The sequence below is a fragment of the Caretta caretta genome, chromosome 5, assembly GCF_965140235.1.
Source record: "Caretta caretta isolate rCarCar2 chromosome 5, rCarCar1.hap1, whole genome shotgun sequence".
Classification (NCBI taxonomy): domain Eukaryota; kingdom Metazoa; phylum Chordata; order Testudines; family Cheloniidae; genus Caretta; species Caretta caretta.
Genome location: NC_134210.1, coordinates 12,952,129 through 12,965,483, shown reverse-complemented (window position 1 = coordinate 12,965,483; position 13,355 = coordinate 12,952,129). Strand labels below are relative to the sequence as shown.

At 40.3% G+C, this 13,355-nt stretch overlaps 1 protein-coding gene across 4 annotated transcripts in view; it reads left to right on the top strand.

Annotated features, from left to right (window-relative positions):
* EPG5 (ectopic P-granules 5 autophagy tethering factor) overlaps positions 1-8,474 on the top strand; it is an 83,238-nt gene extending 74,764 nt beyond the window's left edge. For all 4 annotated transcript variants that reach the window (XM_048849598.2, XM_048849597.2, XM_048849602.2 and 1 more), the window contains 4 exons: positions 434-653; positions 2,311-2,526; positions 4,519-4,633; positions 6,683-8,474. In XM_048849598.2, coding sequence (XP_048705555.2) covers positions 434-653; positions 2,311-2,526; positions 4,519-4,633; positions 6,683-6,865 — 734 coding nt within the window. In that variant the 3' untranslated portion in view covers positions 6,866-8,474. The remainder of the gene's footprint in view (positions 1-433; positions 654-2,310; positions 2,527-4,518; positions 4,634-6,682) is intronic.
* The last annotated feature ends 4,881 nt before the right edge of the window (positions 8,475-13,355 follow it).

Sequence of the window (13,355 nt, the reverse complement as noted above, 5' to 3'; positions counted from 1 at the left end):
GTAGAATTCTGTGGGATGGTTATAAGAAGCCATGTAGAGAGGATCATGTTCTCTCTCAAATTGTGTAGGTTTTTGGAGTGATTTCTATGGAACTATATATCTATTTCTGCCCCAGTCAATTCTGTAAGATTTTAGCCTGCCCAAGGGAAGTGTTTGAAGTCCTATCACTGGGACTTATAAAATTAATACTGCTGTAACACCAGCAAATGTACTTGGTTGTATGGAGATGGATGAGATAACCTAATAGGTCTTTTCCATCTTTAACCTCCATGATTCTCTGACAAACTGATGATTTGGAAAATAGCTGCCAAAGTATGAATTACTTAATTGAAAGGAACATAAACAAGCAGGTTAGGTCAAACGCTTTACCTTGTCCTAAAACTGTTTTAACGTTCTGTCCTTTCTGTATTCTCTTCTCTCCCTTTGTTTTAAGAATTTCCTCTCAACCAGGATTTAGGCTGGGGCCCTATACTTGCCTCCCTTCAAGTTCCTGAACTCACAATGGAAGAATTTCTGCAGGAATGTTTATCCTTGGGAAGCTACCTGACCCTCTATGTCTACATGCTGCAGCGTTTAAACACTGAGCAGACTCTGACCAATGAAATGAAAATGCTGCTAACTCTTGGCAAATGGCTAGAGCAAGTGTATCCAAGGTATTTAAAGTTTGATTCAGTACAGTCATTCTTTCTGGTATAGTTCTATATTCCAGGCTTTCTAATTCCAGCTCTGCCACTGTTTCTTGAGCAAGTCATCTTGGCCTACATTTTCAGATGTCCACTAATTTAGAATATGTTACATTCTCAGCCCTGGTCTACACTGGGGTGTGGGTCAACCTAAGATACGCAACTTCAGTTATGCGAATAGCGTAGCTGAAGTCAACATATCTTAGGTCGACTTACCTGGCCGTGAGGACGGCGGCGAGTCGATCGCTGCCACTCCCCCATCGACTCCGCTTCCGCCTCTCGCAAGCTGGAGTTCTGGAGTGGACGGGGCGCACGTTCGGGGATCGATTTATCGCGTCTAGACAAGACGCGATAAATCGATCACTACCTGCCGATCCGGTGGGTAGTGAAGACCTGCCCTCAGTGTTCAATGTGAGATGCTTGGGGCCTGATTTTTTTTTATAAGGTCCTGAAGCTAATACGGGAACTTTGGGGGAAAAAATTCAGGCCCGAGTATTTCCAACTGGGCACCCAGTATTGGTGGGCACTTTTTGAAAGTGGAGGTCTTCATGTCCCTGCATCCCTGTAAAACATAGATTAAACCTGAACAGGAAGAGAATTGACTGTTGTTTGTAAAGAGCTTTGAAGCTGTAAAGTGCTATGGTGTACTGTAAGTGCTGTTTATTAAAATACAAATAGTGCTGGTGTATAATGCACTAGCAAGTATTACATGCTGATCAACAGTTCTATCCAGAATGTCGCAAATCTATTGGCTGGTAAATGCCTCTACGTTTCAGTGGCAATAAGGGCAAAATTTTCTTGATTAAAAAGTCTTGTTAGGAAAATGTATGCTCTCCTGTTTGCAATTCAGATCTCTTGGCTGTCTGATGACTGTAGTACCCTCCAGCTCTATTCACTTGATTGCCAAAGTGGGGAGAGACAGCAATCTGAAAAAGGCTGTTTTGGTACCTTCTCCAATGCTAAAAGCTTGCCCCAAGATTGCTGCAGGGTTTTTGGTGGTAGAAGGACTGGGTAGACGTTATTGGAGCACTGCCTGTTGCAGATATCTTGTGCTGATGCTTTCTGTGGAATATCTGAGTTCATTAACCTTGGGTGTGACTTCAGACCGTTTGGTTTTAAAACAATCTTTAAAAATATCCACAGAGGAACTTGTGCTGTGTGCCTTGCTCAGCAGAAGCCTTCAATGTTTCCACTGCTATACAATGAAGTGGAAAGTTTTAAAATCATGGTTAAAACACAAAATCTACTGCTTCTCAGAGAATCAAATACCTGTAAACAAAGCCCAGATCAAAGAACAATGGGCCTGACTCCCCAGTCCGTTACACCAGATTTTATACCATTTATTAATAAATTTAAGGGCAGAAGGAGTCATTGTGATAGTCTAGTTTGACCTCCTCCATAATACAGGCCTTTGAACCTCCCCCTTTAACTTCTACATCAAGCTCATATTTCACTGGAGTTATTCCAGCATAAAGACTAGTGTATCTAAATGTCCTTCACAAACTTGTCAACTAAACACCTCACTGGGCTGGTGGGCACAGGGACACTTCGCAGTACCACAGGCTTAAGAGATGTTGGAATAGAAGGAAGATCAGTTTCTAAGCATTGTTCTTTCATCTACCAAAAGCTCAGTGAAGGAAGAGGCAAAGCTGTTTCTTTGGTGGCATAAAGCCCTGCAGTTATCCTTACTCCAAACGGAGCAGAATGATGCCGTCCTGATTGAATCAGTCATCCGGATATTGCTCTCAATACAGGGCAGGCAGAATCAGCTGGCTGAGGAGAGACTGATGTCTGGAATATTGGGTGTTATTGGTCTAGGCAAGAAATCTCCTTTGTCACCCAGGTAAGAATTTAGGAAGGAGTGCTCTGATTGAGAAGGCACGTATTTTGAAAATACTTGCTCAACTCCTATGCACTTTATGAATGGATGGAACTAAGCTCTGAAGTTGGGTTAGGAATCCAAAGTTCCTGAAGGTTTGGGGGTCGTCTTGTTTTGGCCCATTATAGAGAAGCAATGGGGTTTGGGATTGCATTAAGATCTGAATGTAAACTTTCCCATAATTTGTGCTGGAGAGAGGGGAAGTTGGGAGTTCTGGTTTGGTGCCATTTCTAGTTACGTTTGCAGAGAGATCTATCAAAGAGAATACTTGCCTGGCTTTCTTTTACCTTGTCTCTAGCAGTCAACTGTCTTGCATGTCTTACATTACCAGCATGTGTATATTCATGTTCCGCTCTGCCTGTCCTATATTATCCTGTATTTGTTGGAAAACATGTGAGAGTGGTTCAAAGAAACACCAAACTTTGCGTGTTATGCAGTTTCCTTCCTGAAGAGATGGATAGGAAGCTTGGTAATAAGAGAAGAAAAAGGAATTCAACTGAAAAATGAAAGGGAAACTAATCCAAACCAGAAATATTTGTTTCTAGTTTGGCCCGGATCCAGCAAAGCACTTGAGCATGAGCATAACTTTAAGAATGCGAGTAGTTTCTTTTGGGTGAAATCCTACCCCCATGGAAACCAAAGGCTAAGAATACAATTCTGTCACAGAGGTCATGGATTCTGTGACTTTTCGGGACCTCCATGACTACTTCCAGGGCAGGGCTGGAGAAGCTGTCAGCCCCGGGGCCACTGGAGCAGCAGCAGGGGTTGGGTCAGCCCCACTGCTGCTGGAGCAGTGGTGGTCAACCCCGGGGCCGCCCCACTGGGACTGGAGCGGCCGTGGGCTGGAGTGGCTGCCGGAGATCAATCCCAGCATCACTCTGACTATTAGTCTTCCCTTAGGGTATTTTTTAGTGAAAAGTCAGGGACAGGTCACAGGCTTCCATGAATATATTGTTTATTGCCCGTGCCCTGTCCCTGACCTTTACTAAAAATGCAAGTGACAGAATCTTAACCTTACCAATGGCAAAGCTCCCATTAAGCTGAGTGGGGCCAGGATTTCACCTTTGGATTCCAGTAATAAACATCTGAAAATGCACAAAAGATGTAAGTACAAAGAATTAAAAAAAGTGCTTTGGGGTGATCTGAGGATATAATTAGGGACCAACGAGATCTCCAGTTTATTTGTTAATTTATATTATACTGCAAGATAAGTAGGGGCATAGCGAGCAGATCGAGGGACGTGATCGTTCCCCTCTATTCAACATTGGTGAGGCCTCATCTGGAGTACTGTGTCCAGTTTTGGGCCCCACACTTCAAGAAGGATGTGGATAAATTGGAGAGAGTCCAGCGAAGGGCAACAAAAATGATTAGGGGACTGGAACACATGAGTTATGAGGAGAGGCTGAGGGAGCTGGGATTGTTTAGCCTGCAGAAGAGAAGAATGAGGGGGGATTTGATAGCTGCTTTCAACTACCTGAAAGGGGGTTCCAAAGAGGATGGCTCTAGACTGTTCTCAATGGTATCAGATGACAGAACGAGGAGTAATGGTCTCAAGTTGCAGTGGGGGAGGTTTAGATTGGATATTAGGAAAAACTTTTTCACTAAGAGGGTGGTGAAACACTGGAATGCGTTACCTAGGGAGGTGGTAGAATCTCCTTCCTTAGAGGTTTTTAAGGTCAGGCTTGACAAAGCCCTGGCTGGGATGATTTAACTGGGAATTGGTCCTGCTTTGAGCAGGGGGTTGGACTAGATGACCTTCTGGGGTCCCTTCCAACCCTGATATTCTATGATTCTATGATTCTAAGAGGTGCATTGCATTAAAAAAAAAAAAGTAGAAAGATCGCTCACCTGGTTTAGTGCAAGAAATAATAGGGTGATATTTTTGACATGTCTAATCCTAATGCTCAGTAACATCTACATTTTACATCAATTTCTCTCTTCCTCTTGACATTTAAGGTTCCGGGTGGTTGCCCGCAGTATGTCAGCCTTCCTGTCAGTGCAGATTCCTCAGGAGAATCAAATCCGTCTGAAGCCTGGTTCAGAATTGCAGCTCTCACAGAAAGCCCAGCAGGTAGTGTGCCAGCCATTGATTTCACTGAGCATCCTCTGTCTCTGTATTGGCTAATCAAGTTGCAGTGTGAGGCTCATGGGAATCGTTACAAACAATGTATATTAAGCCTACCTTCTCTGAAATGCCTGATATCAGTGAGAGCGAAATGTCCGTCCTAATTTGGCCCTCAATGCTTTCCCCCTCTTTATATCTGGGTCTAAATTCTGAATTTCAAACACAATTAGTTGATCGTATCCTTGTAACTTGAGGCACATTTGTTTGTATCACAGACTACTGCACTATTGGATATAACTTGGCAAGACTGCTAGCATGTATTTGAGAGAGCAAGACTAAGATACTTGAGGTGATCTAGGCGAGGGCAGGGAGTTGTATAGGCAAAGCTGGTTGCACAGCTACCCATGTTGTTTGGCAGGAATATTTTGTCACATTAGAAATCTTAAAACACACCGCTTTCAGTGAAATAGTAAGTTCAATACACTGAGTAAGAAATAATGGAAACTAGATAACAGAAGGAACTGGAAAATATACTCTTTGGCAGTGAGGCGAAGGAGAGGAGTGAACACTTTTATCAATGGAACATCGATTTCCAGTATTTTGTGTGTTTCTTAAACTTTGGATCAAAAATAAACCTTTCCAATATCTTCAGAATACAAAAGGTGTCAATAAAAAGCAGACAGGAAAGGGTTAAGTTCTTCTGAGGTCTTGTCTGTATAGACAAGATTCACTGGCTTAATTAAAAGTGTGATTTTTAAATTGATTTAAACTAGTGCATACCTCTGTGTGGTCTCTCTCTCATATTTCTATTTAAGAGGGGCTTATTTCAGTTTAACTGATTCCTAATTGTCTAAGCTAAATAAGACTGGTTTAAATCCAAACAAGAGTGTCTGTGAAGCCTTTTGTACCAATTTAACTTAACTGGCTTAAAATTGTTTCTTTGGGTAAATCAGTGCAACTTTTTCATGTCCACGATAGCTGAGTTCAGGAACATTGGGACCCAGCAACAGCGGTAGAAGAGATAAAAAAATGTCAGCCTTCACTTTAATATATTCTCTTTAAAGGATTTTATTCAGGCTATGTTTAGCCCAACATTTTAAGTTTTGTGAATACAAACCTTTAAATGACTCAGACAACAGAAAAACATCCCCCTGCAGAGTGTTTGCAACCCGCACATCGCAGCAATGCTAGTGCATGAGAAGCTGACAGCGGAATTAACCAGAAATGAAAGCGAAGCTGACTATTCTCTTTTCCTTCTTTGGTATGAGTGAAAAGTAAATGAGGTTAGAATCATAGTATCTCAGGGCTGGAAGGGACCTCAGGAGCTCATCTAGTCCAACCCCCTGCGGACCAATCCTCAATTTTTGCCCCAGATCCCTAAATGGCCCCCTCAAGGATTGAACTTGCAACCTTGGGTTTAGCAGGGCAATGCTCAAACCACTGAGCTATCCCTCCATCCCATTCAGAATTCTTCCAGCTTTAATTAATCACTGGTGTTATTGCTAACTTAGGTTAGGGATTTCTTTTTAACATTATTTTTATCCTGACAATGTTGGGCAGAAACAATATATATACTTACATGGAAATCATGGGAACTGATAAGAACATTGTGAAGTGAATTGCAAGAGTACTATGAGCTGTATTTGATGTGTTTTTCCCCAAAGGTTAACTCTTTAGTGCCTGATGTAAATATAAATGGAATGCCTATTAAAGAACCACAGTGAAACTTAAGACAGGGTATTTGTTCCTATCCCCCATAGAGAGAGAACAACATTGGCATATGTAGTGTGAATCTAATCTGCTGATACTGTACTATACAAAATGTGCATGTTGAATATTACACGATCATGGGAGCTTGTTATACAAATATTTGTATAAAACCACTAGGTAGATGCGGGGTCAGATTCTCAAGTAGTGTAAATCAATATAGATCCATTGCAGTAAATGGAATCACATTTGTTTACACCAGCTAATGATCTGGCCCGTGAATTATAACTGCAGAAAATAGGGACAGAATATACTTAGCTAACTTTAATTTTTTTCCTGTATTTGTAGGCACTGAATATCCTTGAATCTATGGCATCAAACAAACAATATATGGAGTATCAGGAACAGCTCTCCCAGGCATCCCAGTTTATCAAGCACCCAGATCATTGTCTTCAAGATGGAAATAATCTCTTGGCTCTCCTTGTGAACACTCTGTACCCAGAAGTGCATTACTTGGACATGATACGATAGCAAGCACTGAGATCACCAGAAACCTTTTTACAGTTTTGGCTTTCTCCAGTTTACGTTCAAAGTTGTTATTGCACAAGTAATTTTCACTTGGAGAGTTGTACTTTATATCAAAGGGGGAGCCTGGGTGGGAAATGTCCACGGGCATGTTTTCACCTCTTGGGGTTTTTTGTTAAGTTCTTAACTTACTGCTTTAAGTGGAGTCACTCAATTTCTATCTGGTGGAAACACTTGAATGGCTTCCCGTGTATAGTACAGTCTAAAAGGGTAATTGAGAATAGATATGTGAATCCTTTGACAGGATGTAGCTTGTCCTTGTCTTGTATACAGCAGTTGTTTTTTTGCTTTGTGCCTTTTTCTTCTTCTGAGACTTCATTGCTTGGGCCAATCCAAATGTCAGGATTGCGTGTAAGCAGAGTTTTGAACCACTGTTTAACCATTGCACCTCTAAAAGTTATCAACCTACCTATTCTGAAACTTGGAAACTCACTATATCCATGAATATAGTGTCTCTTTAAAAATCGCACAGACCTCTGCAGTTGAATGTGACTTTTACGTTTCTTTCCACCCCTCTAAGCAGTAGCTGAAGTTTAAACTAAGCACTTGAGATTTTTCCCAAGTTCCAGAAGTTACTGAATCTGATTCCATGTTGTTTGCTAGAATGAACCATTCATGTCCATGTTGCTTCTATTATAAAGACAGATAAAGTCAAGAACTGAGTTTCTAGATGTAGAAGGGAAAATAGCCAATGGTATTCATGTTAGCTCACCAGTTCCTCAGTGCTGCTGAAGGAGACTGGTTGTTTTATGACTGAATTGACCAGCATGGAGACTATTGTGACTTTCCTTCCTCACTAGTTGGGTATCTTGATATTGGAGATGACACTATGAGAAGTGACCTACTCTGTGTTGAATTTGGGGATTCCTTCTTAAAATTCTGTTACCAAGGTGTGAACCGTGGGCCTGTAAATTTGTCAGTTTAATTATCATAATCTTTGTTGCCTTCTTTGAGAGCATTAATGAAAGGAACATGTAATAAGAAAGCAGAGAACAGGTCTTCCCAGCTGTGTTTATATGGCTCTATGGCCATTTTATTTGCCGCTGTAGGATCTGATGTGTTCCAGATGGCCTTAAAGTTCTGTAGCCATGGTCTGTGAATACCTCAGGATTTTTGCAAAGGAACCATGATATCTTTTTTCCAGCTATTACTCAGTGCCTTTATGTTTAGGACACGCTCACATTTTAAAACACTTAGCTCTGGTCACCAATAAAGGAAAAGTTCTACCTACAACCTCTTCCATAATTGATCATCAGCACATTCTCCAGTATTGCACTTAAATATAGTTTTAGTGTTAGAGAACAAACCAGTTACTGAATGACTCACTTGTTTTGTGATTTCCCTTTCTCTTCTTGCCAAATTATGTAAACCATGTCAGTTGAGACTTCAGACAACACCTATTCTCCAATTGGTCTTGTAGTTTTGTTCTCTGTATACCAGCCTATATTTGCTATGTCCTTTGTTTTGTGCATCAGCCAACCATCACTCTGCATGTTTTTAACAGACCCATTTGAGAACTTTGCAACTGGAAAAATAAATTCTACTGCTTTTTTCATTTAGGCTTAAGGCACTGGTTTTAGCGCTTTAGTAGAAGTAATGTTATGCATCAGTTGTGTAAAAAATGTGAAAACACAGGACTATTCTAGAGATATATATATATATATATATATATATATATATATATATATATATATATATATATATATATATATATATATATATATATATATATATGACATGCAGGTTTTAAAACCATTGTGTCAGCACTTGAGTTTTTACAGATGGTGAATTTATAATGTACTAGGCCTGCAAAGACCAGATGAAATTAAAAAAAAAGGAAAATCAAGTAGCTCCTGGTAAAGGTCCCAATAATTCCATTGAGCCACAAGAAACAGCCGTATTATCCCACACTTGGGAGATGACGGTATCGTCTGGGTGTTTGAAGTCTTCAAGTTAGGTTAGTTGCCTTTCCTGACTCTATTCCTTGTGTGCCCGTTGCACTAGCATGTTATATGATTGGCAGAGGTCCTAAGAGGCCCAGGAGGAGAATGGCAAGAATGTTGCTTTTTCTTCATGGTAATATTTATTACAATTTTGGAAATAAAAGCTGTTTGAAGTTAATTTTGTGCACTTCTGATCCCTATATTTGTGGCTTTTGGAAAACTTGAACTGTGTCCATTGCAATAAATTGAATGGTCTGCTGGACTACAACCTAATTTCTGTTAAGAAAATGAAGACTGGAAAGGCAAATTCATTGATCCCTTCTGGCCTTGGACTCTTTGGGACCATCTAGTCTGACCTCCTGTATAGCACAGGCCATAGAATTCATAGAGCAGATTGTGACAGGTTGGACCCCTCTTCCAGGGTGCCACCTGATGTATTGGGGTCCCACTGAGCCCACCTGTACCACCAGCCTGGGCTCCCTCATCCTGTCTTACAGGTAGGAACACACCCAGCTGTAGAATCGCACAGTCTCTGCAACCAGCTCTGTGTGGGAAGACTCAGCTCAGTGAATTGCCCAGCACTCAGGTGCACACATCCTCTGGAGTGTAAACCCAAAATTATATTGTCTTGCGCTCTATAGAGATCTATACAGTATAAGCTCATGGAATTCGCTCCCTCCCTCAATGTGGAGGAAGATATGCACAGCTTTGCACCCCCTCCAGTTATGAATAGCACAAACTAGGGTTTTAGAATAAACAAAAAACTACAAAAGGTAGATTTTAAGTGATTATAAGGGATAGCAAACAGATTAAAGCAGATTACTGAGCAAATAAAACAATCACACAAACTAGGCTTAATATGTTAAAGAAATTGGTTACAAATAGTAATTTCTTACCCTAAATATTGTTTTATGCAGGTTGCACAGTTTCTTGAAGGTAAACTGCACTGCTTGCAGTTTAAATCTCCAGGTTTTCCCTTTACAGGTTGACCTTTCTTGCCTGGGTTCAGCCCCTGACCCTGCCCACGCCACCCCCTCCCCCCACCCCGCAATCTTAGTTTCTTTTGTTTCTTCAGGTGTTTTCAGCTGTCTTCCTTCTTGGGTGGGGAGGCAGTGGAGAAGAGCCAAGATTAACTCATTCCCCAGCCTTAAATAGAATTTGCTTATGGCAGGAATCCTTTGTTTCCCAGTTTGACCCCCACCCCCTTCCAGTGGAAAAATACCAGAAGTCCAAAACGATGTCCAGTACAAGGTGACATGATCACCTGACCCTGCAGTGTTAAAGCAGCATCCCAGGAAACTTCTCAAGAAAGAGGAGGAGTACTTGTGGCACCTTAGAGACTAACCAATTTATTTGAACATGAGCTTTCGTGAGCTACAGCTCACTTCATCGGATGCATCAAGAAAGAGGGAGATTAGCATCTTCAAAGACGTATTGTCCTTCCTAATAGCCCATCCAAGCTGGTTGCCTACTGTCTGGTGGGCATTCCCCAGGTGCAAGCTCTTTTGTAACTGATACATAGTTCGTATTACTAACTTCAGATACAGAAATGATACATGCATACAAATAGGATAATCACATTCAGTAAATCATAACCTTTCCAATGATAACTCACATGACCCATCTTACATAAAATACGTCTTAGTTTTGCCATATGCATAGCCTAAGCATATTTCAGTGAAGAATATGGGATGTAATGTCACACAGATCTTTTAGAAAAACATCCTATCTTGATTTAAAAATTGCCAGTGATGGAGAATCCACTATGACCTGTGGTATATTGTTCCAATGGTTAATTGCTCTCACTGAAAAATTTATACCTTATTTTCGGTCTGAATTTGTCTAGCTTCAACTTCCAGCCATTGGATCATGTTCGACCTTTCTCTGCTAGATTGAAGAGCCTCATTATTCAATATTTGTTCCCCATGTAGATACTGATAGACTGTAATCCAAGTCACCCCTTAACCTCTTTAAGATAAATAGATTGAGCTTGTTGAGTCTATAAGACGTGATTTCCGGTCATTCCCATGGCTCTTCTCTAAACCCTCCTCAGTTTATCAACATCCTTCTTGAACTTTGGGCACCAGAACTGGACACAGAATTCCAGAAGTGTCAAATGTATAGGTAAAATAACCTCTCTCCTCCTACTTGATGTTCCCTTGTCTGTGCATCAAAGGAGCATATTGGCGTTTTTGGCCGCAGTATGACACAGGGAGCTCATGTTCAGCTGATTATCCACCACAACCTCCAAATCTTTTCCAGAGTCACTGATTCCCAGGATAAAGTCCCCCCTCCTATAATATGGCCTACCTTCTTTGTTTCCAGATGAATACTTTTACATTTAACCTTATTAAAACACATGTTGTTTACTTGAGTGCCATTTACCAAGCAATCCAGATAGCTCTGAATCAGTGATCTGTCCTCTTCATTATTTACCACTCGCCCAATTTTTGTGTCATCTGAAATGTTACCTGTGATGATTTTCTTTTCTTCCAGGTCACTGATAAAAATGTTAAATAGTGTAGGGCCAAGAACTGATCTCTTCAGGGCCCCACTAGAAACACACCTACTTGATGATAATTCACCATTTACAATTACAGTTTGAGACCTATCAGTTAGCCAGTTTTTAATTCATTTAGTGTATGCCATTTTAATGTTATATCATTCTAGGTTTTTAATCAAAATGTTGTGTGGCAAGTCAAATGCCTTTCAGGTTATGTCATCAATATTACCCTTATCAACTAAACATGTAATCTCATTAAAAAGCAATCAAATTAGTTTGATAGGATCTATTTTCCATAAACCCAAATTGATTTGTATTAATTACATTTCCTTCCTTTAATTCTTTTAATTCTCTATTCATTGAGCCCCATAGAAGCCCACCATTATATTGTCCAGGATTGATGTCAGGCTGACTGATCTTATCCCGTTTACCGCTTTTTAAAATTAGGCACATCATTCGCTTTCTTCCAGTCTTCTGGAGCTTCCCCAGTGCTCCAAGACTTATTGAAAGTCAAATACTAACTGTCCAGCCAGCTCTTTTAAAAATTTGGGATGCAAATTATCTGGACCTGCTGATTTAAAAATATCTAACATTAGTAACTTCTATTTAACGTCCTCCAGAGATACTAGTGGAATGGGAGGAGAGTTACCACCATGTGATCAGACTATATCAGCTGTTTTCCCATCAATTTCAGAACAAAAATATATAGTGAACACTTTTGTCTCTTCTTCCTTATTATTATTGATAATTCTATCATTTCCATTGAGTAACGGACCAATACTTTGTCAGGATTCTTGTTGTTAGTATATTTTTAAAAAAATTCCTTATTGTACTTAACTTTGGTGGCCATAGATTTCTCCTTGTGTCCCTTTGCTTTCCTTATCAATATTATACAATTATACAATTCCTAACTTCTGATTTATACTTTATCAACTTTCCCTTTCTTCCATTAATCTATTTTTTAAAATTTTTTATAACTGCCTTCACTTCCCCTCTAAATCAGGTCAGTTTTTTAACCAGCACAGCCTTGTTCCTCAATTGTAATATTTGTGGGTTTTGTCATCTATTAAGGTGTTCTTAAATAATTGCCAATTATCATTCACATTTTTCTGATTAAATTCTTCCTCCCAGCTGATCTGGCTCATAATTGTTTTCAGCTTTTTGAAATTGGCCCTATTAAATCACAAAATATATATATTACTGATCTGGACTTGAAATTCTGCTTGCAGGTTTATAAATGTGATATAGTAACATAAGAATGGCCATACTGAGTCAGACCAAAGGTCCATCTAGCCCAGTATCCTATCTTCCGACAGTGGCCAACGCCAGGTGCCCCAGAGGGAATGAAAAGAACAGGTAATCATCAAGTGATCCATCCCCTGTCACCCATTCCCAGCTTCTGGCAAACAGAGGCTAGGGACACCATCCCTGCCCATCCTGGCTCATAGCCATTGATGGACCTATCCTCCATAAACTTATCTAGTTCTTTTTCTTTTTTTGAACCCTGCTATAGCCTTGGCCTTCATGACATCCTCTGGCAAGGAGTTCCACAGGTTGACTGTGCATAGTGTGAAAAGATGCTTCCTTTTGTTTGTTTTAAACCTGCTGCCTATTAATTTCATTTGGTGACCCCTAGTTCTTGTGTTATGAAAAGGAGTAAATAGCACTTCCTTATTTACTTTCTCCACACCAGGCATGATTTTATAGACCTCTATCATATCCCCCCCAGTCATGACCACTTGAACTTAAGTTACCATTAAGTTGTAATTCAGCTCTTCTTTCTATGTCAGGACAAGGTCTAACAAAGAATTTCCCCATGTTGGCAGCAAAACTTTTTTGTGTACTTGTGGCACCTTTAGAGACTAACCAATTTATTTGAGCATAAGCTTTTGTGAGCTACAGCTCACTTCATCGGATGCATGCCTACGTGTTTTTTCATGAAGTTGATAGATTTCCACTCCATACGGCTAAATTCAGTGCCTTGCATAAT